The following is a 27,337-nucleotide window of genomic DNA, read 5'->3' as shown; positions in this document are numbered from 1 at the left end:
CACCAAGTCAGATGCTTTGGAGCTTTTCTCTTTGGACCTGTTATTAGTATTCATGGAATCATGTCAGTGCTTACCCATTAAGTCCCAACTTTTCAATTCTGTGAATATTTCAGTGACATGATATTTATGTCAAAGGTACAAAAAGGGATATATTTATTGCTCAATTTAAATTTTTATAGATGTGCTGTATGTGGGATAGATACATAATGAGTTAATTCGTATCTCTTTCCTTCTTGCTTGATTTACCCATTTCTGTTTATAATTTATTCTACCAGTAACAATTTTATCATCTCTACTTCCTATATTCTTAATCCCCTAAGTACAAGTTACATTCAGAAAAATTTCAGAGATATTGGTATTTTTCTTAGTGAGTCATAGGATCCAGAGCTACCAAAATTTTTGTCCTTTTTTCTTAAGTGGCTGTTTATTAGGTTTATGTTATTGTTATGTAATTATGTCAAAATTCATGCATAAAAGCCTATCTAAGATCATTAAAGAACACACAAATGGGTCCCTTTTTCCTGCATTGTTGCTAACTGAGGCTTCACTGCAGCAGCTGCGTTAAGCGGTGAGGAGAACTGTAAGAAGCAAGTGGGTACGTGTGTACATCAGAAACCTGGTCATCTTGGAGAAGGCATTTCCATGTTAACTAGCAAGTACCTTACAGTTTTGTGGTTGGACAGGATTCCCTGTAGAGGGCAGATAGGACTCCACATGACAAAGCCTTGGTCAGAAAATAATGAGGGAGGCACACATGGAATAATGTGGAGCAACCAGATAGACAGGTCTTAACTAGAGTTACTATGGACAGAGTGTCATGTGATTGACTTTTGCTGACTTACTTTGCATTAACACACAATCCAGCAAATCCCAATGACACAGGAGAGCAACTCTTTAAAGTGTTGTAGGGTGGCAGTTCTCAAAGAAACCCCTAAAAAAACCATAAAGGTGACTTTCTCTGCCTTGGGTTTGTCCTATAGCTAACTGCCCTACCATCATCTTCTCTTTAGTATCCAACATATTTATTATTTTCTTCAGAGACCCCCAGCTCACTATCATCACCTCTATAGCCCTCCATGCTTCTCAACACTCCACACTCAATAAACTCTATAACACATAATGAAAAACATGATAAATACATGCATGAAATACTGACTGAAGACCTATTCCTTTTTTCCCTTAATAAATGTTTTGTCTTTAAATAACATAATTTGGGATACTTAAAAAAGTTCATGGAAAATGAAATTAAAAAAGAATTTTATTAGAACGGAGCTGGACTGGAAGTAGAGCAGCCAGGATGCCAACTGTTGCCCAAATGAAATACTGGCAGATGCCCCAAGTGTTTAGCCCCTATCACCCATGCGGGAAACCCAAATGAAGCTTCTGGCTCCAGGAACTGGTCATTGGAGCCATCTGTAGAATGAACCAATGGATAAAAAGTTTATCTATTTTTCCTTCTCTCTGTAAGTCTGAATTTCAAAATAAATAAATAGATCTTTTAAAATAATATTATTTTGATATAACCATTTTTGGAAATCTATTTTTTTTCATAATATGCCTTTCTATCAACATTTTAGAGACTGCTCATAATTGAATATACTTTAGGGATATAGTGTGGTATTGCCATGCATGGATCCAATGTGTAATGATCAAATCAGGGTAACAGGCATATCCATGAACTTAAACATTATCATTTATTTGGTTGGGACCTTTCTCCTCATTGTTTGGAAATATACAATCAATTGTTATTAATAATTGTCCTACTGTGCCATAAAACAACCTTCCACACAACTGTACCCCTACATACATTATCTGAATATTGATTTATATGTGGACAAATGGGAAGGAATAATTTCCAACCAGATAACCATTTCTTTGCTAATTTCACATTCTCAAGCAAAGGACACAAAGATTTAAGTGAGGAATGATCTGATATAGGGAAAGATGCCTACCTAGTTCTCTTATCATTAAAATAGATATCCAAAGATCATATGAAGATATAGACAAGAAGGATTTGAGGTCACAGATCACTAAATTGGCATTAGTATATGTTTACTTATTATTTATATTATACCCAGATTCTTTGAGCTAAGTCTCATGGATTTAGAAAAAATATCCATGAAGTTGTGATTTTATTCTGAACAAGAAGTACCAAAGTTTTCATGTTGAAGTTCTTATTCAGAAACTTACTACTCAGTAGGAGGACATCATTGAACCCAGAGGGGGTAAAAAGCTAATTAACTGTCTCACTGAAACATTCCTTCCTTTTTGGTGAGTCAACTAGGGAGCCATGGACTTTGAGCCCATTGTCAAATGGTGTGTGAAAGAGATCCAAGTTCAATAATAAATATCATCAGCAATATGATGGTACTCTCCAGCCCTCAGGGCCAAATGACCTGCATTTTAGCAAATTGATTTTGTTCACGCATTGTGTTAAGCCAAGCAATTGTTTCCCATGACATGGTTGAACTCACAGTTGCTCTGTCTTTGAAATTCATGGTTGAATTTGTCCAATTGCTGATTGCTATTCCCATTTACTTTAATAATAGTCACTCCTTCATCAGTAATGGGTTTTATATACAGTGCACAATCACAACCACTCAATGTCTTCCATAACCATTTGAGGAATTCTCTAATAAAGTTAGGAGAGTTGTGCGTTTGGGACACAGAGAGGGTAAATCTTAGTGAGTTAATGAGATGTACTTTGACATTAGGCAATGAGTGCTTTCCTCTCCCATATTAGCTACACCTGTCCTTTTATCCAAGGACCCATTTGTGTCATTATCATAATCTTGATCAACTTATCAAGATAATAGAGGGCTCACTGAGTTCAAAGACGGCCTCACATAATTGACAGAAGTTTAAGATGCAGAAGGGGTTTAGGAGACACAGATAAATAAGATCTGCCTCGAGAACCATGGAAGTCTTTCTTTTAAACTTCTATTTAGCAAATATAAATTTCCAAAGTACAGCTTATGGATTACAATGGCTTTTCCTTCCCATAACTTCCTTCCCACCCGCAACCCTCCCAACTCCTGCTCCCTCTCCCATTCCATTCACATCAAGATTCATTTTCAATTATCTTTATATACAGAAGATCAATTTAGTATATATTAAGTAAAGATTTCATCAGTTTGCACCCACACAGAACATAAAGTGTAAAATACTGTTTGAGTACTAGTCATAACATTAATTCACACTGAACAACACATTAAGGACAGAGATCCTACATGAGGAGTAAGTGCAGTGACTTTGTTGTTGACTTAACAATTTGACACTCTTGTTTATGGTGTCAATAATATCCCTAGGCTCTTGTCATGAGTTGCCAAGGCTATGGAAGCCTTTTGAGTTTGCTGACTCTGATCTTATTTAGACAAGGTCATAGTCAAAGTGGAGGTTCACTCCTCCCTTCAGAGAAAGATAACTCCTTCATTGATGGCCTGTTCTTTCTACTGGGATCTCACTCACAGAGATCTTTCATTTAGGGTTTTTGGTTGTTTTTTTTGTTTTGTTTTTTGTTTTTTTTTTTTTGGCTTTCCATGCCTAAAATACTCTCATGGGCTCTTCTTCAGCCAGATCCAAATGCCTTAAGGGCTGATTCTGAGGCCAGAGTGCTATTTAGGACATCTGCCATTCTATGAGACTGCTGTGTATCCCGCTTCCCATGATGGATCGTTCTCTCCCTTTTTTATTTTATCAGTTAGTATTAGCAGACACTAGTCTTGTTTATGTGATCCCTTTGACTCTTAGACCTATCATTATGGTCAATTGTGAACTGAATTGATCACTTTGACTAGTGAGATGGCATTGGTACATGCCACCTTGATGGAATTGAATTGGAGTCCCCTGGCACATTTCTAACTCTACCATTTGGGGCCATTAAAGTCTTTTACTAGAGATTTTGCTTTGCTTTGGAAATTATGGAATTTGAACTCAGTATTAAAAGAAAGAAGTGGTTCATCCCTCTGAAAAAAGGAAGACAAACCAATGAGAAAAATGCATCCAGACAAATGCAGGTCATGGAGTCTGAGGAACAGCAGGTGAAGATAAACTCTGAGAGGTCAACCAAGATCAGGATGAAATGAAATGTAGTAGCTCTCAAGCCTGCTTTCAGCAATTCATCTATCTGTATTTGTTATAGGCAAATGAATCTACATTTGAGGGGGTAAGCCACCTATCAACTTTGACATGGGTCTATAAGACTAGCTTAGCAATCAAACATGGTTTATAACTGCTTCTCCAAGCCTTTCTAGTGGCCATGATTTGCAGCCTTCTGAAACAGAATTTTGACCAAAGTATTCTGTTCCATGAATTCTCTACTAAATTGACATCATATGGCCAATAGCACCATGTCAGCATCTCAAACAAGGTAGCTATGACTTAAGGAATTTCCCCTTTAGAAAGCAAGACATACTCTCCTTTTAACTTATATGTGTACCAGTAGGGCATTTCAAGATCTGCCAGCTCAACTCCTTTTCTTTAATATGCTCACTTATTTAACAAATATTCATGGAAAACTAACTCTGTGCCAGATTAGGTTCCTGCTCTCAAGGATTTACAATGTAGTAGGTGGATATAAGCACTGAATAATAAATTCATAAGTTATTTCAAGGGTAGTGAGCATTGAAGAGCAAACAGGCATGGTAACCTATTTACTGGAGGGATGACTTGGAATTCAGTTTTGGATGAAGACAAAGTGCCACACGCAAGAAAAGCAATGACAGTAAAATTATAGTGAAAGAGAATGACATGTGCAAAGGTCCTGACATGTATAAGAATGATATATTTGATAAAAGCAAGCAGTGAGAGGAAAGAGACTCACAGCAGCTGGGGAGGTAGGAAGTGGACAGGACTCATCAAGGAAGTCAAAAAATTTACCCAGGGCTCAATAGCACTGGAAATGAGCAAACAGGGAGTTGGAACAGATGTTACAGATAAATAGAATTGACGATGTACCAGACAGTGGATCCTGGGGAGCAGTAACATTTGAGCAGTAGAAAGAAGAGGGGCAGCTCTTGAAATAGGCAGAGTTCATAAACTCAAATGCCTTCAGGGGCAAGGCAGGTATCAGAAATGAATAAAGCAAGGCTAAGGTAAGGCAATCATGGGAACTGTATGGACAAACAGAATGAGTTGACATGCCTACAAGTGTTCAGCTTCATTAAAAATGCTTTGCAGGAAAAATAAACTACATCATTAAAAATACTTTGCAGGTAAGAATAAAATACACCAGGAGGCAAGCAGAGGCCACAAACCATCAATATGTAATACCGAGCTGCAGAAAAAACAAGAAGTATATTGGAATGAGAAAAATCAATAAAGAGGGGTCTAATAAAATTCAAGAAAGAGTTATGTGCTATATTATCATGAGTGAAAGAGAAAAGCATATTGTGTTAGGCAGAAGCACAAGTGCCCTAAGACTAATAGCAAACAAGCTCTATTTGTTGCAGAACTTACATTACCTCGAAATGGGTTAATAATCAAATGGGCCAGTTCTTTAAAGACAGGAATCACAAAATCTGGTGTTCTATGCAATGACTAAAGGTAGACATCATCATGAACAATCATAACGATCCATTCTGCAAGGATGGATCCAGGGATAGGAAGCTCATCCCCTTAGAAGCCATTCTAAACGCTGACAGGCTTTTGTCAAAGACCTGATGCGTGGAGCTGTTATCTGCCTCCTTGTTGTCTAATGGTTCTAGCCACATAGAACACATTTATATGATTTTTCTTCTGCCAGCCCTTCAGATATTTAGAAAAAGGCTGTCATTACTTTTCTTCTTGTAGATTGTCTCTTCTTCAGACAAAACATCTCTACAGTCAACTACTCTCAAAATCTTTGTTTCTACAATCTGCCACCCCATCAACCTTTCTGTGAACCTTCTCCAGCTTGTCACCATCCCTCTTAAAATAGGGTCTTGAAAGAATACAGTGTTCCCAACTGGCTTATAATCTAGGACTTCTTTAAACATCAATTTCTCTGTCTGAAGTGGCAGGTATACAATGATGTTTTATCAAGCTCATGTTGTCTCAAACTTCTACCCTCTACCTTCCAAAGTTGTCTCTTTGATGTTGTAAACAGATGCATAATCCAGAGGGAGCATTCCAATCAGTATAAATTCCAATCAGTATAAACAATGCTATTCCTTCATGACTTCCTTATTTCTGATTGAGATCACTCCATCTAATGTACATTGTGTCTGTACCAATAATGCCTGTGTAACACATCAAGGTACCCATGTCTCTTTCTATACAGGATCTTACTGTGTACTCAAACTGCAGAAGCATTTCTGTACAAAGAGAAAGATGAAAGAGAGAATGAAGGGCTCAAAGCAGAGGGAAAATTAGAAATTTGGTCCTTGGAAAGAGTGCTGGATGCAAACATCCAATGGCCTAGCTTTGGATCTGGGCTCTCCACTTACTCACTATTGCTTGTTTTAAAAAATAATAATAATAAAATTACCATAATAAGAACAGAGAAATGCCCAGGGCAAAGAAAGCTCTGAAACAAGCTTTTCAGTTATAGTTTGTCATTCGATACACGTGATAATCTTTTGTTATTATGTCCTATTATCTCCATTTTTAAGATAAGAGAATTAAAATAAAGAGGTTAAGTGACTTAACCAATGTCACATAGAAGATAGTAGGTGGCACTGAGATGTTAACTACTTGGTCTGCTTCCATAGTTCAATCTATTTAATATCTTATATGACAATCTCTTTTAGTGTATATTATCCATACAAGATTTGACCTACTTGTTGAGAGAAAATAAAAAATAAAGAAAACTGCTGAGGTGAATGTTATTTTGAGATGCCCCTTTGAGTGTGTGGATAGTAGGAACACATGTTATCTCACCTATAGGATTAGACCTGCCTTTGAGCATGTACTCAAAGGCAGAAGAATAAGAAAGGAGAGAAAGGCCACACCCACCATAGTGTTGGATGCTATGTCTTGAACTGGGCTGCCATGTATCCACAGAACTTTTGTCACAAGCATATTTAGAACACAAAGTTTCAAGGTGACTCTTCAGCCTAAGAAATCTGTGTGCAAGCACTATTCATACCACTTTAGCAGTATTCACTTATATGAATCATGCGCTAATTTATTCATGAAAATAGCCTGTACTTGGCAACATTCTATTAACCTTAGTTTGTGTTAATAAAATCAGTACTTGTATCTTTTAATGCAATTCTTTATAATTAATCTATAATTCTGATGTTCTTCCAAGACAGACTAAGCCCCTACCAAGCCCAAACTGCCTTCTACATTCAATGATTTCACATTATGCTAATACAGAATACAGTTTTGTAAACTGCAATCTGTATGAGAACCATTATCCACACCTTAGCAATGTACCAGAAACTCCTGAATATTTTCCTTTACTTAATCAATGGTTGATTTCTTAGTGTCTTTGAAACCTACTGGACCAGAATCTCTGGGAACAAAATCTGGGAACAGAGATTTGTTGTAACTGCTTGACAAACCAGCACTTGGATACCAGTGCTAAGTCTATTTTCACACCCTACTGAGTCCACTGCAACTCTTGGAAAACTAAGGAAGCACAAGATCATAAGGAGCGTCCTAAAGACATGATAACCAGTCACTTAAGATGATTCAGAGTCCTAGAAAAACAGTAAGATTCTTCATTAACTGCCAACCTCTTGTTCTAATGACCAGATATTGCAAAGAATCCCTAAAAATGCATGGATTCTGACACCTGACAAATCAGGAAGAAATAATCATATAGTTATACATGGTAGAGCCACATCATAAAAAACCCAGTTGAAAATCATTTTCACAGGTTTAGAACAGGAGTGCCAAACAGAGGGCTAATATGGCACCTCTTTCCTATTTGACACTCACAGCCAAAAACGCTAATGAATCCCAGCAATTTTCCACAATGGATCGAGAAAAAGCCTTCAAATCCTTTTCAACCAAGCACTTCAGGGCACTAGGGCCATTTTACAACCCTTACCACATGGGAAACACATTTTCCTACCCTGGCTAGAATGAGTCGGTCAACTGAATCACCTATTTTCTACCCCTCCTGACTTCGTTGATTGCTATTTGCTGTAGTTGCACATGATATCTTTGAATGGGATCATCCAACAATGAGTTACCTGCTACAATGTTGAAGATACATAGGCTATACTCATATTAATCAAACCAATATAGTTTCTGTCAATGATAATTCAACATCCTATTTCAAATACATGCTACTTGGAATGACAAGCTGAGTTCCACAGTGTGTTAAAAATTAAATGTAGCATTTGACTTAAAGAATCATCAATCAAATGGCTTGATTTCCATTGGCAGCAATATAGATTGTTCTCTAGAGACTCTGGACCAAATCTCCACACAAACCTTCAGAGTTGTGGTAAATGACAAGGCAGAAATCATAAAGATACTTGGTTCTACTGGGTTTCATTTGAAAAGGAAATCATTATGACCCATTTGTCTTGGCCTCTACGGCTACTTCCCAGGTTGCTGGGTGGAATCCCATTTAAGACCATAGCCAAGGTGAAGCCAGATTGATTTGGTTGATTTCATCAAACATTAAGCTCCTATGATCAAACAATAAGCCCCTGTGACAGGCTCTGTGATCAAACAATAAGATCAGAGAGAGCAGGCTCACCTCATCATAGATGCTGTCATTCCTGCAAAAGTCTCCAGCCTTCCTGGGAAGAATGTGGACATGGACGTGCTGAAAATGTACAAGAAAGAAAAAAAAATGCAGCGTTATTATCTCCCCATGTATTTCTAGACTTGACAGTGATGCCTTCATGAAGTCCAATTCTTCCACACTTGTTCCTCTTGGATTATTTTTCAGAGGAATATGATGTTCACCTTCAGTAACTGTGTCTGAAATCAGCTGAGAGAGAAGCAGAGAAAAACATAGTGCCACATTTGAGAGTTGGAGTGGAATGCCACAGTGTTTTTGGGGCCCTGTAGAATTATTCATAGTTGTCAGTCTTAGTTGTATTTAGTCAGTGTTTTGAAATGACAGTGCATTATAAAAGCTGACCATTGCAACTCTGAAAATGACAAGTAAGAACTGACTTACAGAGAAGTGCCTAAGTAAAAAGTAAATGACTGAGAGGAAGAAGCATTGGGGTTAGAATTACAGCACCAGGATGATGAATAGCAATCACATGATATCAAGATAAGCAGTTCTCATTTATTAAGATTTTATGCTAAGTCAAGCTCTGTGCTTGATATTACTTCCTTTAATACTCCACTCTCATGAGACAAGTTCTACTATTATCTCTATTATTCAGATAAGGAAATCGATGGTCAGAGAGATCAACCCCCCACAGGAAGTGGTAGTCAGCACAGGCAGTAAGGTCTATTGGCTCTTGTTCCCACGTTCTTAATCCGCACATAAATTGATTCTGTGAACTTAATCTTTACAACAGCACAATTCTCTCATCTACCAGAGTATCCAGGTAATATACATAGTAATGTTATTATACTGAGATTGGGAATCAGGGCTTACAGCATATCTAATTCAATATATTCTTCAAGGCTAAACTGCCACTTGAAAGTTTTCCTTTTCAAATAGCCTTTATTGTACCTTAGCTCAAGTTAAACCTTATTTCTGCCCTTCAGCTATATTCCGTGTTCATTACAAACCATTGAGAGGAAAGGGAAAATGAAAAGCCTACATGTGGAGAGGCAGACAAAGAATCAAACCTCATCCCTGATAGCATCCACCCCTTCTTGATGGCTGCCATGGGGCTGCAAGCCTCTAAAGCACCTCCAGAGAATGTAAGATTAAGTGTCCCTGTGGCTTTGCTATACAGGGAGGGAAAAACAATCTGCTATGAAAGCAGAGGCACGGGGCAGGGCAGCCAAAAGTGAATGAAGCAGACAGGAGCTTTGCCTCAGTCCCTAAGCACATAGACCCCAAAGGCTGAAAAGCTTAAGCCAGAATATGCTCCAGTCAGTGATAAAGCCAGTTACGGATCTGTCAGCAACTGGGGCAAGTGCATACTTAAGTCCCAAGGACTTTGAGAGCACAGGGAGAAAGGGAGGGAAAATAAATGAACTAGGAAAAATGAAATCTACCCACGGAACAAAATTCCTTGGAGAAAGCCAATGAATTCTAAGAACAGGTTGTCTTAAAACTAACATCAGAAAAATATGAGATACCCCAGCCTTAGAAGCAGGCTTCCTCACGGAATCTGTACTTTCAAATCTGTCTTTTATTCTTTACCTTTTACTTGCTTTTTTCTTCTTTTTTCCTATCTTCCTCCCACTTACCCACCCAGCCAGCCATACATCCATCTACCCATTCATCCATCACCTTCCTATACTTTCTAGTAATCACTTATTACAGAGCAATGCACTGCAGTCAAAGTGCCTAGTGAACATTCTTACTACACGTTTAGATGTGTGGTCTTGCCTCAGAAGGTCTGTATCTTGGTATTACTGTTTATGAAGGGGACTGCAATAATTCCTGTATTACAGGACAACTATCTCCACAACAACTATCTCCACAAATGCCCAAAAATAAATGGAGCAACTCAGCAGACAAGAATAAGGAAGACAACATGATGCCTCCAAAGGAACACACTAGCACTTCAATACTAAAATGTGAACACAAAGAGACTGAAGAAATGCCGGAAATGGAGTTAAAAAAATTGATCGTAGGATTACTTAGAAGCAAATCCATGAATTAAAGAAACTGATACATGACATGACATGAATGAACATTTTTCCCATGAAATTGAGATTTAAAAGAGAAATAAAAATGAAATATTGGAAATGAAGAATTTAACAGATCAAATTTTAAAAATGCAGTAGAAAGCCTTAACAACAGACTCAATGAGTCAGAAGTAAGAATATTTGATAAGAGAAATCTCTTGAAATTTTACAGTCAGACCAAAAAAAAAAAAAAGAGAGAAATTAGAAAGCTAAAAAACTGTTGGAGATTTATGGATACTATCAAATGACCCAATATATGGGTCTTAGGAGTTCCTGAAGACGTGGAGAGAGAGAATGGATTAGAAGGTCTTTTTAATGAAATAATTACAGAAAACTTGCCTAATTTGGATAAAGAAAGTGTTGTCCAAGTAGAGGAAGCACAAAGAACTCCTAATAGACATGACCAGAAAAGATCCTCACCGTGACACATTGCAGTCAAACTCTCCACAGTAAAACTTAAAGAAAAGATTCTCAAATGTGCATGGGAGAAACACCAGATTACTTTCAGAGGATCTCCAATTAGACAAACAGCTGACTTCTCATCAGGAACCTTATAGGCTAGGAGAGAATGGCGAGATATATTCCAAGTCTTAAGAGAAAAAAACTGTCAACCCAGAATACTGTCCCCTGCAAAGCTCTCATTTATGAATGAAGGAGAAATAAGGACCTCCCATAACAACAACAACAACAAAAAATTGAAAGAATTAGTCACCAATTGTCCAGCCTCCCAAAAATGCTTAAGGATGTGCTACACACAGAAACATGGTCATCACTATGAAAAAATGTGAAAGCAGAATATTTCCCAGTAAAAGTATAAAGGAAATCCAGAGTAAACAATAGGAACAGTTATGGAAAAATGGCAGGGAATTGAACTTATTCTAGTTTTTCTTCTGTAGTTCCTTAAATTTCAGAATATCCTGTTTCTGGGATCTAGCTACATATTAAGACAATCTGTTTTTGAATCTTTTTAAAAAGAATACATTGATTATAATGGACCATCTTTCTTTCCCTTCTCTTATTAAATACAATTTGTGTGATTACAGTGTTAAGTCTTAGTTCTTATGTCTTTGGGCAGAAGAGTGTATCAGTTATTTTAAATGAAGTTTTCCCTTGTTTGAAGCTCAGTCTGTAAATGTGTTGTTGCCACTAAAGAAAACCTTTGGGTTTGCATTATTTGAGTACTTGAAAACTGAAAGTGGTAAGATACATTATGTAATGAATTAGGTTTTTAGTTCTGGATGAAATTAGAAATGAAATAAAGATATGAACTGCTTAAAGGATGAAAAAATAATGATAGTGCTCATAAGCACTGTGAACCCATTTGTGTTTGAGGCATTCAAAATTCAAGTGTTTACTAGATTTTTCTAAAATTCTGCTCTTCTTTTCTGTGCTTCATGCATTTATTCTTATTATTAATGTTGTAAAACAGCAGGGTTAAAGTGTCATTAGATCTGTATTCATTATGAATCCCACAGCTTTTCTAGTTAGGAGAAAAATAGTCTCAAAAATACTCTTAGTGTCATTTTTTTGGCTAATATTTTACCCACTAATGGTATTTTAGATACCCTTAATCATTTTAATAAGGTATCTATAAAAATTTAAAACATTACATATTGTATTTCAACTACTTAGTGAAGAGTAAAAAAAAAATCTAGCTTGTTGAGACTGTAGATGTTCCATTAATTAAATTTCAAAATTTTTAATAAAGGAACCTTCGGAGACAGGTTGAGACCAGACAGTATCCATTAAACTAGCTTCTGTGATGCGGAAAGGAACCCCAGAAGCAGTGCAGGACGTGTGAAGATCATTTACTTGCCACGGTTGTGGTTGTGGTGAGCTCCTACTTAAACAGAGGTAGTGACACACTGACATTTTTGTTGCCCGATAATCTGGAGTAGTGTCCTGCATTTATCTGTACTAAAATAACTACAAATTAATGGAATCTACAAAGAAGAAACTTTATAAGTGTAGTGTATTTGGGAGCCTCGGTACAGCCAGGTCAAGTTCTGGAGACCTACTGCTAAATGCTTCCCTGGCTTCGTGTGCTCTGACCATCCTCCTTGCCTTGTCTTTCGGGACATGCCTGCTACCACCCACTCCTAACACACGGCTGTCTGTAAACTGACATTAGGGGAGCCTATTGAGTCCAAGGCTGTCCGTGCCCCCTTCTCTTTTCCTTGTTTTTCTGTGTTTAGTGACAAGGTCTATCTCTATAGGCTCTGTTACCATCCAGTACTGGAAATGCCACTCCTGATCACTGGCAACCACCAGAAACCCACTGTGACACTGACGACTGTAAATAATTCACTGTAAAGGTGATTTTTCCCAAGGGCAGAGATCTCAACCCAGCCCGCTATCTTGACATGAATTCTTAAGTGACAGGCTGATCACCACCCTGACAACACACTCAGCTCCTCAGAACAGGCAAATCATAAGAAAGCCAGCTAGAAGCCTCACTGTGAGGAAGGAATACATCACCATGGCTTTCCAATAGATTGGCATTCTGGAAAAAAAAAAAAAAAACTATGAATAGCAGGGATGGGGATGATATGACATAACTTTTACAGAGTGATTTCATATTAAGTCTGGTGATCACAATTTAGTTTTCTAAGTGCTAACACAACATTGATTTCATAAAGCATTCCACAAATTTGCTAGAGATTGCAGTTTACCACTGCTTGAGTAGAAGAGTATATTAAAACGTTCCATGACACATCCCATACTACAAACGTTTTCACAAATAACATTTCACAATGCTTATTAGCAGAGTAAAGTCTGAGCTTGTCTATACAAAAGAGACTTTTCCAAGTTTGCCTAAACGAATAGTGCAGAAGCTTCCTTGATTATGGAGACCCAGCTTTTTCGTCATACGATGCTTACGTATGCTTTTAAAAACAAGTGTTGTTCATAAATGTATATTGCCAGCTGCTATTCTTTCAAGCAACAAGGGATACAGTGATGAAAAAGACACAACTCTTGTCCCCAGAGAGCTTAAATTCTAGTGGGTAAGCTAGAAAATAAACTAGTAAATGAATAACTACAGAATTTACTTTTGGGAGAAATAAATGTGTTGAAGAAAAATGTAGTGGGTGAGCATTGGGACATTCCAGAGTTTGGAGTCTGGGAAGAAAAGTATGGCTCCAGCTAAGGACACAAAGAGAGGGTAAATTCCAACAGCTTACAAGACAAAAAATTCTGAGAAGGAGTTTCACACTGTCCAACATCGCTAAAAGCTTAAATTGGTCTCAGTGAAGCTGGGTGAGGGGAACAAAAGTGAAAAACACATTAAAGGAAGCCCAGTGTCATAGACATGCACAGGAAACTACATGACATACCACATCAGACCTACTAGGATGACTATAACCAAAAGGCACAAACACAAGTGTTAGGGAGAGTGTGCAGAATTGGAATCCACACACGCTGCTGGTGGGAAGGTGGAATGATGCAACGGCAGTTTGACAGACCTTCAAAGAGCTATACATGGAGTTACTTTATGACCCAGGATTGCACTTGTAGCATTTAATCAAGAGAACGGAAAACAGATCCATACAAAAACTTGTGCCTGTATGTTTAGACCAGCATGATTCAAAACCATTAAAAAGCAGAAACGATCCAAATGGCCATCAACTGATGGAAGGATAACAATGCTGTCGAGACCAGAGAGTATGACATGGTCATTGAAAGGAATAAAGTATGCTAAGTGGAAGCATTACACAAGGTGAAAAAAGCCAGGTGCAAAGGGCCACAAGGTATATATGATTCCATGTACAAAATGTCCAAACTAGGCAAATTCACACAGAAAGAAAGATTAGTGGTTGCCAGGAGTGGGGCTGTGAAGAGTGACTGTCACTGGGCATGGAGTTTCTTTGGGGGGTGGTGAATTCTTTACTGGTGATTGTGAATATGCTAAAAATACAGAATTGTCACATCGGTAGAGCAAATTTTATTATATATAAATTACATCTCATTAGACCTGCTTAAGTCCATAGACTGACAATCCGGAGTTTGTGGATTCAAAAGGCTTCCATAGCCTAGGCAGCTCATGTCAAGAGACCCAGTGATCACTGAGGTCACACATAAGAGTGTTAATTGTTAAATTAACAACAAGAGGGGGCCAGCACTGTGGCACACTAGGTTAATCCTCTGCCTGCAGTGCCAGCATCCAATATGGGCACTGGTTCTAGTCCCAGTAGCTCCTCTTCCAGTTCAGCTTTCTGCTATGGCCTGGGAAAGCAGTGGAGGAAGGCTCAAATGCCTGGGTTCCTGCCCCCACATGGGAGACCTGGAGGAAGTTCCTGGCTCCTGGCTTCGGATCGGTACAGCTCCAGCTGTTGCGGCTATTTGGGGAGTGAACCAACAGAAGGAAGACCTTTCACTCTGTCTCTCCCTCTCACTGTCTGTAATTCTACCTCTCAAATAAATAAACAAAACTTTAAAAAAAATTAACAGGAGTCACTGTGCACTAATCTCCCATATAGGACCTCTGCCCTCAAAGAGTTGAATTAGGAGAGCTAGCAATAAAACTTGTTTTTAAAGATTTATTCCATTTTAATGTATGAAGTGGAGGATATACTTATGTCTCATAAATTTTAGTTAGACCAAAGTGTCCAACTCCATTGCTTGTTTTCTTTTTAATTAATGACAAAACTTGTTCCCAGACACTTACTTTCTCTTAATGTATTAAGTGAATGATATGTCTCATAAGCTACAGTTATGTCTAAGTGCTCGCAAAAGATGTATCACTCTTGGGTGATTCTTTAAAGTTAATTAAGTTTCTCAAAAAAAAAAAAAGTGAAATTAACTTCAAGATGCAATGACTTTGAATAGCCCTTGTCTCAGCTGTTGAGAAACAGTTTGTTCTTTAATTTTTCTTTTACTTTTTTCTTTATCATACAAATTGATGAACTCTTAACTTACTACAGACTTAATCTTCTGTGCATAAAGTTAATTGAAAATAGATCTTAGTATAAAATAAGACTGGCAAAAGGAGAGGGAGGAAGAAGGGTAGGAGTGGAGCTGGGAGGGTGGGTTCAGTGGGAATGTTCACTATATTCCTAAAGTTGTACCTAAGAAATGCATGAAGTTTGTATTTGTTAAGTAAAAGGTTTTAAAAAATAGACCTGCTATTATTATTATTATTATTCGCAGTAAGAAACAACGAAATCCAGTCATTTGCAACAAAATGGAGGAATCTGGAACACATCATGCTGAGTGAAATAAGCCAGTCCCAAAGGGACAAATACCATATGTTCTCCCTGATCGGTGACAACTGACTGAACACCAAGAGGGAAACCTGTTGGTGTGAGGTGGACACTATGGGAAATGGTGGCTTGATCAGCATAGCCCTGACTGTTAATGAACAACTAAATACATTATCCCTCTTAGTAGTTTTTTTTATCTGTTCTACTTAATATGACTGGTTTAGATCTGTAATTGATGCACAGTTATTCTTAAGTGTTGAAAATTAACTGAAATGTGATCCCTGTTGAACATGGTGGTGGGAATGGGAGAGGGAAGAGATGTATAATTTGGGACATGCTCAGGCTGACTTGCCCCAAGTGGTGGAGTCGGAAGCATACCAGGGGATTCCAATTCAATCCCATCGAGGTGGCTGTACCAATGCCATCTCACTGTTCCAGGTGATCAGTTTCAGTTCACAGTTGGTCATGGTGAAGGGACTGGGAGTCAAAGGGAGCACATAGACAAGTCTAGTACCTGCTAACGCTAACTGATGGAGTAAATAAAGGGGAGAGTGATCCAACATGGGAAGTGAGAATCTCAGCAGACTCATAGAATGGCAGATGTCCTAAATAGCACTCTGGCCTCAGAATCAGCCCTAAAGGCATTCGGAGCTGGCTGAAAAGCTCATGAGAGTATTTCAGGCATGGAAAGCCAAGACACTCTGGCAAAAGGTCTCTGCGAGTGAGATCCCAGTGGAAAGAACAGGCCATCAAAGAAGGAGGTACCTTTCTCTGAAGGGAGGAGAGAACCTCCACTTTGACTATGACCTTGTCTAAACAAGATAAGAATCGGAGAACTCAGAGGGCTTCCATAGCCTTGGAAACTCATGACTGGAGCATAGGGAGATTACTGATGCCATAGACAGGAGTGTCAATTGGTAAAGTCAACAACAGGAGTCACTGCGCACTTGCTCCTCATGTAGGATCTCTATCCTTAATGTGCTGTACATTGAGATTTAATGCTATAACGAGTACTCAAACAATATATTTCACTTTGTGTTTCTATGGGGGTGCAAACTGTTGAAATCCTTACTTAATGCATACTAAACTGATCCTCTGTAAAAAAAAAAAAAAAAAAAAGAAGAAATTATCAATTCCCAACTTGACTCTCACTGGGATTAAACATGACAATAGGTCTGCTCTGATTTCATCATCATTTTAAAAAATCATCTATTATTTTTCACTTTATGTTTCTGTGTGGGAGCAAACTGTTGAAATCCATACTTAATGTATACTAAGCTGATCTTCTGTATATTAAGATAATCGAAAATGAATCTTGATGTGAATGGAAGGGGAGAGGGAGTGGGAAAGGGGAGGGTTGTGGGTGGGAGGGACGGTATGGGGGGAAAGCCATTGTAATCCATAAGTCGTACTTTGGAAATTTATATGCATTAAATAAAAGTTTAAAAAAAAATAGACCTGCTATTAAAAAACAGACCTCCGTGGGTATCAGAACCAAGGAAGGTGAGGAGAGAGAGACAGGAAGACTGGCAGAAGCTTCGCAGGCCTGCCTCTTCTCCAGGACCTAGGCTTCTCCTTCCACTAGGTGAATGCCCCTGTTTCATTCAGACTCACCCCATGATGGTCAATGTGGTCATACTGGTATCTTCCTTTCTTGCCAAAAACACATCGTAATCCACTTATAAGGGGTCAAGTCATAGGGAAAAGAAAGAGAAGGCTACAGAGTTACCCAATTCCATAACCGGGGTCCTGCCCCCTCCACCCGTTGATCCTGTGTGAACCCCTCTCCCTGATACCTGCCAATGGGAAACTGCAGAAGGCAAGTCTAGTTTTAGATATCAACAAAAACCATGTTTTTGTCTCCCTCAAAGAAGTCCATGTCCTAATCCCTGTGCAGTCAATGTGTTAGTTTACACAGTAAAAGAGAATTACCTTTGCAGATAAACAGGTTGCCAAGCAGCAGACTTTAAAATTGCTGGGTTATTTTAGGTTATCCAGGTTGGCCCATAGTTATCACAAGAGTTACTAGAAGTGCAAGAAGGTAGGTTGGACATTTTGGTGCAGCTTCTTAAGCTGATACTCAGGCCACTCACATCCCATATCAGAGGAATGGTTTGAATTCTTGCTACTCCATTTCCAATCCAGCTTCCTGCTAATATTCCTGCAAAGGTGGCTGATGGCCGCCCAAGCACTTGGATTCTGACATGTGTATGTGGAACCTAGATGGAGATATGAGCCCTGGGCTTCAGCCTGGTCTAGTCCTGACTGTTGTGACCATGGAGGAAGAGGCAACGTGAACCAGTGGATGGGAGATCCCCCCCTCTCTTTTTTTTCCCACTCTCTCTGTCACTCTACTTTTCAAATAAATTATTCAATCTTTAAAATAAAAATTGAAGAAGATAAATATAATCAAATTTCAAAACTTTCTGCCCTAAAAGACATCAGCAAAAATATGAAAAAGCCAAGTTGTAGGCTGGGAGAAAAAATGTTTTCCAGTTTACATATGTGATAAGAGACATATCCATAATACATTAAAAGTGATTATAATTTCAAAAAAGATACAAATCTTAACTAAAATTGGTAAAGAATATGAAGAGACATATCTCTAAACAAGATACACAAATGAAAAAGAAGCACATGAAAGAGCCTTAGCTCCAAATCCAAATGGGAATCCACTTTCCATGCACTACAGTAACTACGATAATACAAAAAATATATAATGTAAGTGTTGTTGAGGAATTAGAGAAGCTGGAACCCTTGCAGGGTGGTAGGATTAAAATGAGACCTCATTGCTTTGGAAAATGATTTCCAAGTTAACCACAGAGCCAACATAAGCTCATGCACTAAGTGAGCAACATTATTTTAACAGCAAACTGAAAAAGACTTTCTGATTTTTATTGTAGAGTGTACCTATTTTTCTCACCTTTAGGGTATTTCTGTGAAGTCAATATTATTCTACAAATTTTTCAGGTGAGGGAAAGGTAACAAGATGCCTTGCAGATCTATGGTTTTTTCTGTGGCTAATTACCAAAAGCTCTCAACCTGGACTCTCCAAGTTGTATTTGTACAATGAGCTTGTTTACATTTGCTGATCATCAAAGCAAAATATACACAACACAGAAAACCTTTGTAAGACAGCAACACAGAAAATTTTGGTTACTTGTTAATCTCAGGACCAAGCACTGACAACAATCCCTTTTCTTCATTAAGACAAATACATTTGATATACATAAGTATTGTTCATACTTTTGATTAACCCAAAGCAAACCCTGAAGCAAGGATACAAGCACAAATATTTTATGTGGGAGGTGATCCCGGGTAACATGGGCAAGGAACTGTGGCTCCAGGAGACAGGAAAAGACAGACAATAAAGAATTGTTGTCAAGTGAATGATTACTGTGCGGGACCAGAGCTCAGTCCCACAGCAGAATCCTAAGATCTCAGAACCAGAGTTACTCACACACCTTGGAGTCACTGCACCTATGGGCTGAGGGAACTGGGGTATCTATATACCTACTGCTAGTTGACAACTGCCCCGGGGAGGCACTAATCCATCCGTTTCTCTTCTCCTTCTGCTAAGAATGAGAGGGCAGGTTCCTGGTGTCACTCAGATGGCAGAAGGTGATGTTGCATTGCAGTGGTAAGGTCATGGTGGGGAGCAGATATGGGTAGAGCGTAAACCCCATTTGTAGCAATGCCTTTAAAAGTAGTGGTTTCTCTACTACCTTGAATGTCATAATATGCTGCTGGGTTGAAAGAATAAGTATTTAGGCCGGCACCGCGGCTCACTAGACTAATCCTCTGCCTGCGGCGCCGGCACACCGGGTTCTAGTCCCGTGGGGTGCAGGGTTGTCCCGGTTGCTTGCTCCTCTTCCAGTCCAGCTCTCTGCTGTGGCCTGGGAAGGCAGTGGAGGATGGCCCAAGTGCTTGGGCCCTGCACCCCATGGGAGACCAGGAGGAAGCACCTGGCTCCTGGCTTTGGATCGGCACAGCGCCGGCCCTAGTGGCCATTTGGGGGGCGTGAACCAATGGAAGGAAGACCTTTCTCTCTCTAACTCTGTCAAAAAAAAAAAAAAAAAAAAAAAAGAAAGAAAGAAAAAAAGAAAAAAAGAAAAAAAGAAAGAAAGAAAGAGCAAGTCTTAAATCACAAAGCCCTAGAATGTCCCAGTCAGGTTTTGGGATGCCCAGTATAGAGTGGAGACAGAAACCCGCACAAGGGAAGGCAGAAGGCTTCAGTTCCCCAATGCTGTTTCTATGTTGGGATATTCAAAAAGAATCTACTACCAAAAGAAGACTCTATTACTAAAACAAACAAAAAAATCCTTGAAAATCACTAGGAATCAGAGTCGGAAAATGTTAGGAGGGCATTCACAAGATCTACTGTCTTCCTTTAACAGGAGATGCCTCCTTTATGACCAACAGCATAAAATACACTGAAAGTAAAACAAAGAATAAGAAAGGAAGGAGGAGAAAGGGTGAGAGTGTGGGCAGGAGGCAAGGTAAAGTGGGAAGTATCACTATGCTCCTAAGTCTATATATATATGAAATATATCAAATTTGTTCACCTCACATTTTTTTTTTTGCCAGGCAGAGTTAGATGGTGTGAGAAAGACAAAGAGAGAATTATAGACAGTGAGAGAGAGACAGAGAGAAAGGTCTTCCTTCTGTTGGTCCACTCCCCTAATAACCGCTACGGCCGGCGCTGCATTGATCCGAAGCCAGGAGCTGGGTACTTTCTCCTGGTCTCCCATGCGGGTGCAGGGACCCAAGCACTTGGGCCATCCTCCTCTACCTCCCGGGCCACAGCAGAAGCTGGACTGGAAGATGGGCAACCAGGACTCATACCTGGCGCCCCAACCAGGACTAGAACCTGGGGTGCCGGCGCCACAGGCAAAGGATTAGCCTAGTGAGCCACAGCGCCAACCCACCTCATATAATTTTAAAAAATATTTTTAGAACCAATAGCAAAAAACAGGGCTGGGACTAGAATCCTCTAATCCTGGTTTGTGTTCTGTTATTTTCTACCACATCTCAACAATCATACCTTTAGCAGAGCTCAGAAAGGTCCAAGCCCCACAGAACAGAAGCTTGGTGTACAGACATTGGGGATGGATGGCCATGATGCAGATTTACTCTTTATGTGTGAGTTTCTGAACTTCTCTCAAATATCCTCATCTTTCAACTGGGCATAAACCTCTATCCTAAAATATAAGATTATTCTGCAGATTATAGGAAATAGATAGTAAAATTCTCAGGCCAATGCTGTCATAATCTTAGGAGTCAGTACATTCCAGAAAAGACCCTGTTTCATAACAAGAGTTGTGATGATATATTTAACAACCTGATGCTGCTCTAAAACAGGAGACCTGGTCCTACAGCAAGTTTTGCCGAATGTGTGTTTTTCACTCCGGTGACAAACATCATAAATGCCAAAGTTTGTGTTTTCTCCACGGCTGTCTTCTGCCTTTCTTGATTTGGGGAAGTCTCATGTTCTGTTACTATGTTTCCATCAGTCAAACTACAGACTGGCATTTAGTTCTAAAATAAATAGCACTTGAAATAATAGCTCCCTGGGCTTCAAGGATACTTCAGCACAGACAATTCAAGAATAGAAGCAGTCAGAGACAGGGATGGTTTAGATCCTATTCTCAGTGACTCCCTTCTTATGAAATATGGGTAAAACCTTGGGTTTTCCATCTATTTAAATTGCCCTGTTCAAGTTGGGAAACTTAAAGGAAAAACAAACTCAGAAAGGTTAAGAAAAAATAAAAAAAGAAAACCCAGTTCCATTTCCAAAAAAATAAACCCAAAAAATCAAAAGAAAAGAAATCCCTCCTGGAATACGTGGAGACCCTGGAGAGTTCTTTGGCTTAACAATTGTGTTTTTAAGCCATACATCATTGGCGGTGCTCCAATGGTGAGTTATAATATATCATGGGGAGGATGGTGCTCTCGTGAAATATGGGTGCCGTACATCATCTAAGCACCGCAGCTTTGATGATGCATTGCTCCAGCCCACGATGAGAGTTAAAAGGAGCTTTTAGCAACCAGACAGTTTTAAATTTCAAATTTTCTAAAAATTAAGGTCTTTTCAAGTCAAATAAAAGCAGGGGAATGGAATCTGATACACTATAAAGTGTCACTACACTCTGAAAGCCTGCCTATGGGTCTTTTCTTTTCGGCTTTGCACTCAAGAAGTAGAAATAATCAGAAAGGCTCTTCTTTAAGTCCGCTTCCATCATATTAGAAACACAGACAACTGAGCAAACAGTAGCAAGTGTCCACGCAGCAACGCTGCCCATCCATCTCCCCATCTTCTCCACCGTGGGCTCAAGCACCGTTCCCAGAGTACCACACAGCCTGAGACACTGGGATAGGCGCTGGAAAGATTCCTTTTGTTTTCTCTAAGAAGCTCTTCCACTGAAATTCAGAACATAAAGGACAGATAAAAAGTAGATCAACCTCCTTACTCATTGCTCATCAACTCAAAGCAGAGCACAGAGGGGAAATGCATGCCTTTATCATCTGTCTTCGTAAAGCACAGGATGCAACAAGGGAAAAAAACAAAAAGTGAATGGCATATGGGCCTCTGGCCCAGAGGACAACCCAAGAGCTCTTGCTCTCATCACCTTTCCTATTTCAATGACATGTTTGTAAGAGGGTAATGGGGCTTAGGAGCATGTACCCACTTTGTTTAAAAACCACTCGCTTCGGGAGGCAAAGCGATCACTATCAATTAAGAAAGCAGGTGTTGGGACAACTTCTCCTTCTTTATTTTAAATCCCACTGCAATAAACAGAACAAAATGAGAAATCTCCCTACTGCTTGTGTAATAGACCCAAACAAGAACAGCGAGAGACAATTACATTTCAAGTGGCTTCTTCCATTTTCCTCTGCTAAGTGAATTACAGGAAAGAGCAGTGGCAGAGTTACAGCCACGTGGAGACAAACATCTGGGAATGAGGAATTAACAGTCTCCCTTCCCATTATCTTGCCTCTAGTTTTTCACTCCTTCGGCTTCCTTCAGTAGATTCTCTCAAATTACTATAGATCTCTGGCGTCCACCTTCTTCTGCCCCTTCCCCACATGCCGAAAAGCAAAACCTCCGACTTCCACCAAAAAGAAACAGTTACTGTCTCCAAAAGAAATCCCAGGATTATTTTCTCTCATAAAAGTGAGTGAACTAAACAAGACTACTTCAAGTAATTCCTAGAACAGAGGAGTTGCAAGATAAATCAGTTTTGGTGGAAAAAAATAAAAGCTGAAATCCAGCATAGATATATGTGAACTTTTGGAAGACCCCTTATGTGAAAGATTAAAAATAAAGTTTTTGCATCCAAGCAAAATAACCTTTCAATTCCATTTTCCATGAACTTTTTGAAGTATCCTATAATCTGGGTAACTAAGTCTTGAAAATAAATGCACCTGGGCCAGAGCTGTGGCGCAGCGGGTTAACGCCCTGGCCTGAAGCGCTAGCATCCCATATGGGCACCAGTTTGAGACCCGGCTGCTCCACTTCTGATCCAGCTCTCTACTATGGCCTGGGAAAGCAGTAGAAGATGACCCAAGAACTTGGGCCCCTGCACCCATATGGGAGACCTGGAGGAAGCTCCTGATTTGTGGCTTCGGATCGGCGCAGCTCCGGCTGTTGCGGCCATCAGGGGAGTGAACCATCAGATGGAAGACCTCCCTTTCTCTGCCTCTCCTCTTTCTGTGTAACTCTGATTTTCAAGTAAATAAATAAATACTTCTTTAAAAAATAAAAGTACACTACCCCCTTTTCTGAGGCTGTACATTGAATAATGTGAGTGAGGCAGGCTGTGCAATTAAGCAAATGTGAGCTTTTTCACACGCTGAGAAATAAATTCCCCACAGCTAGTCCATCTCTTTTCCTATGAAGAGAATAGTGAAAAATCATTTAATTATGTCCTCTAAATAAGGTAAAAAAAATCTCTTGTTTACATACCTATAGTAATATACCATTCATCTACCTATCATTTTTAAGTTATTATCAGTTACAGCACTAACAAATCATTTATACGAAAACCTTATACGCTAGCGACTGTGTATATGCGTGCGTGTATGCACATATGTGTGTATGTATGTGTGTGTAGTCACATCCCCACCAAAACACTGTCAGAACGCTGGTATTGTCTCAATTTGTTTTCAGTAAGGAAACTAAGGCTTACTGGGATTAAGCAACTTGTACAAAGTCACCAAGCTATTAAAAGCAGCAAAACGGAGACTGTGTGACAGGCTGACAGGATGCCACCTTTCATCTTTGCAGGGCTCGATTGCTTCTCAATTAAATAACTAGTAGTGTCTGTGTGACTGTCTGTTTTGGTTTATTTGGGACAGTGCAGATTTAGGCTTGTGATTGACAGGTCAGTGTCATTACAAACAGGATTTCCTTTCATTCTCAAAAGTTCTGCTGTGGTTGATAATTTATGTCACCCTCCTAATTAGTAGTATATATTTCAAGTTGGAAAATCTTATCTCTGCTAATTCGAAGCATTCTCATTCACCTCTGTGATGGAAAAAACAAAAAGAAAGAAAGGGAAGAAAGATAGGCTCTCATGAAGTTCTCAAGAATGAGCCCCTAACTCCTTAACTCCAGCAAAATGTTTGATTATATCTCTTGTGTGTTCAAAGCAAAGAAGGGAGGGAAGAGAAATATTTTAGACCAACACAAGGACCTTAAAGCACTAAAGAAAAAACCTCAAGCATCCTAGAAACTTCTCAAGTTGAGTGCTGCTTCTTATGGTTGAGAAGTTACCATGATGCTATTTAATAAACTCTTAGTATATGCTAGTTACCATGTGCCGGGAAAGAAAATAAATTTGTCTGCATTATCTCAATTATTTATCATAAAACTGCATGACAGATATGATCATTGTCATCATTAATTTATAGATGCATAAATTGAAGCCCAATGAGTTGAAATGAGTAGGTCTGCCTGACTCCAAAGCCCAAATGTGACACTTACTGTAAACACTCCAGTATAAACCCAGCCTTTGCAGAAGTTCTATACCCACTTCTCTACAAGATGTACTCTTAAAATTTTCAGCTCCTCTGCAAGAAAAGCCCATGAAAGGTACCAGATTTTCAACAACTTTGAGATTTAATTCTGTGAAAATATTTGGTATTATCTTTTGACTCATGGTTGTTTTTCAGTGACAAAACAACTATAAGTTCCTAAAACTATTTACAAGAAGAATAGAATTTACAGTCATTGTCCTTAAAGAAACTGACAAACTAAAGACAAATCTATAAATCCATGATAATCCAAGATCAAGGTACCTCAGGTATGATTATCACTATGAGTTAGGTTATACCCACTGGTAGACTATTCTAGAATGAGTCTTTCTGCTCAACCAGATAAGCAAGAGCTCAGCATTTCTTTGCGAAATTGGTTGTTTGCTGCTATGCGTGGACAGTGATGCCTTAGTAATGCATCTAGAAAAAAAATGACTTGTTAGAGATACAGAAAATGTTCCAGGCTTCATTACCTTTGCACATTATCAGCCACTGTTGCAATCACTATGTTTATAGTGCACATTCTTAGTAGAAAAAAGCTACTAAATCTTCTTTCCTTCATGTGGATTTTTTCCTTTACCTTCTCTCTGTATAGCTTTTGGTTTTTAAGAACTAGCTCAAATTCTCCCTTTTTGTGTGTGTAGCCTTAAGACTCTTCGGGCCACCTCTGATTCTTTGTATATACCTCACTGATAACTTTTTAACAAATAATTACTGTTTTTTCTCTTCCATTAGTGGTGAACTCGGGGAAACTCATTACTGTAATTTTCCCTGATTATCTTCTTCATACATTCTCAGGTTAGTAGACACATTGTATAAATACTCTTTGGATGGATAGATGGATGAATAAGTGGTTGGTTGGTTGCTTGGTGTGTGAAAGAATGGATGTGTGGGTGAATGGATGGATGAGAGGTAAAATGATAGACCCAACAGCGTTGTTCATTTCTCAGCCTGTTTAAGGAGAGGGAAGAGAAACCACACAGGCACTGATTTTTCTCTGCCATTCTGTTCTTTCCCCTCTGCTGGCAGTTCAGGGGCATACAGCAATGTGCCCTTTAAGAGCCATTCTTTTTTTTTTTTTTTTTTTTTTTTTTTTTTTTTTTTTGACAGGCAGAATGAACAGTGAGAGAGAGACAGAGAGAAAGGTCTTCCTTTGCCGTTGGTTCACCCTCCAATGGCCGCCGCGCTGATCTGATGGCAGGAGCCAGGTGCTTCTCCTGGTCTCCCATGGGGTGCAGGGACCAAGCACTTGGGCCATCCTCCACTGCACTCCCTGGCCACAGCAGAGAGCTGGCCTGGAAGAGGGGCAACCGGGACAGAATCTGGCGTCCTGACCGGGACTAGAACCCGGTGTGCCGGCGCTGCAAGGTGGAGGATTAGCCTAGTGAGCCGCGGCGCCGGCCATTAAGAGCCATTCTGATCACATTGCCCACACCTTTGTTCCTCATTGAAAATTATTATTTTACCAAGATCCAAGTTTGAAGATTCTATCTTTCCAGCCTCACACGGACCCTTTTAAAAAATTCTTCAACCACACTGAAGTATCTGAAACAATAGCTCATCCTCTAATCAGCATTGCAAGGACAGCCCAAAGGACACCTTCCTGCTCAGCATTAACTTTAGTAAGAGCCATTGCTATTCTCTTTCAGAAGACAAGCAGAAACCCATGCTTTCTTTGGATAGCTTCTAACCTTCTCAAATTAATTCCAAAATGTTCTCTTTGTTAGAAAGAACATCAAGAATATGTATATTATTTTTATTTACATACTATATCAGTACATAAATCCATAGAGTTACACCCTCAGGGTGTCTTTCTGTTGGGTATAAAATAAAGGATTTGGATGCTAATGAAACAATGATGGCATTTTTCCTTGTCTTACTCATTTAGTGACAAATGCACATTGCTTTACTATTTCCCATACAGATAATTACAGTTCTTTAATTTATGTTTCAATAAAGTAAAATAATAAACTTTTACTGCTCCATGAATAAACATTCAAATGAAGCCTCTAACGGAGGTTACATGTTTCGAAGTAGCTCTGTGGCTTTCCAGAAATCTTGCCCTCTACTTAATGAGCATCATTTCCATAATCTGTGCATTATTGCTTAACCCTCCCTTTAGGAATATTTTGCAAAGCAAAAATTTGTGAAATATTATCAGTCAAAAGGGAAAACATATTAAGGGGATTAGGAACTTGTCCTGTTAAAGCCACAGGACCAGCCTTGATGTCCCTCCAGAGACAGGAACACAGCATTTACGGAGACAGCACTGGCTAATGACTGCTCTCGAGCTGGGTGCATCACGACTGCAGTTTTTGCCTCTAAGATGTAGTCGGAATAAAAGTGATGAGAAACCCAGGTAGGTCAGTCATGAAGGGTAAGCTTGTGCT

At 39.2% G+C, this 27,337-nt stretch overlaps 1 protein-coding gene across 1 annotated transcript in view; it reads right to left on the bottom strand.

Annotated features, from left to right (window-relative positions):
• The window catches only part of FHIT (fragile histidine triad diadenosine triphosphatase), a 1,587,164-nt gene that overhangs the window by 187,306 nt on the left and 1,372,521 nt on the right, over positions 1–27,337 (bottom strand). Inside the window, exon 6 of the mRNA XM_002713411.6 lies at positions 8,639–8,707. Within this exon, the coding sequence (XP_002713457.2) occupies positions 8,639–8,707 (69 nt within the window). The remainder of the gene's footprint in view (positions 1–8,638; positions 8,708–27,337) is intronic.

The sequence above is a fragment of the Oryctolagus cuniculus genome, chromosome 10, assembly GCF_051225735.1.
Source record: "Oryctolagus cuniculus isolate XC-2025 breed Fujian yellow rabbit chromosome 10, ASM5122573v1, whole genome shotgun sequence".
NCBI lineage: Eukaryota > Metazoa > Chordata > Mammalia > Lagomorpha > Leporidae > Oryctolagus > Oryctolagus cuniculus.
This window is presented reverse-complemented; position numbering and strand designations above follow the sequence as displayed.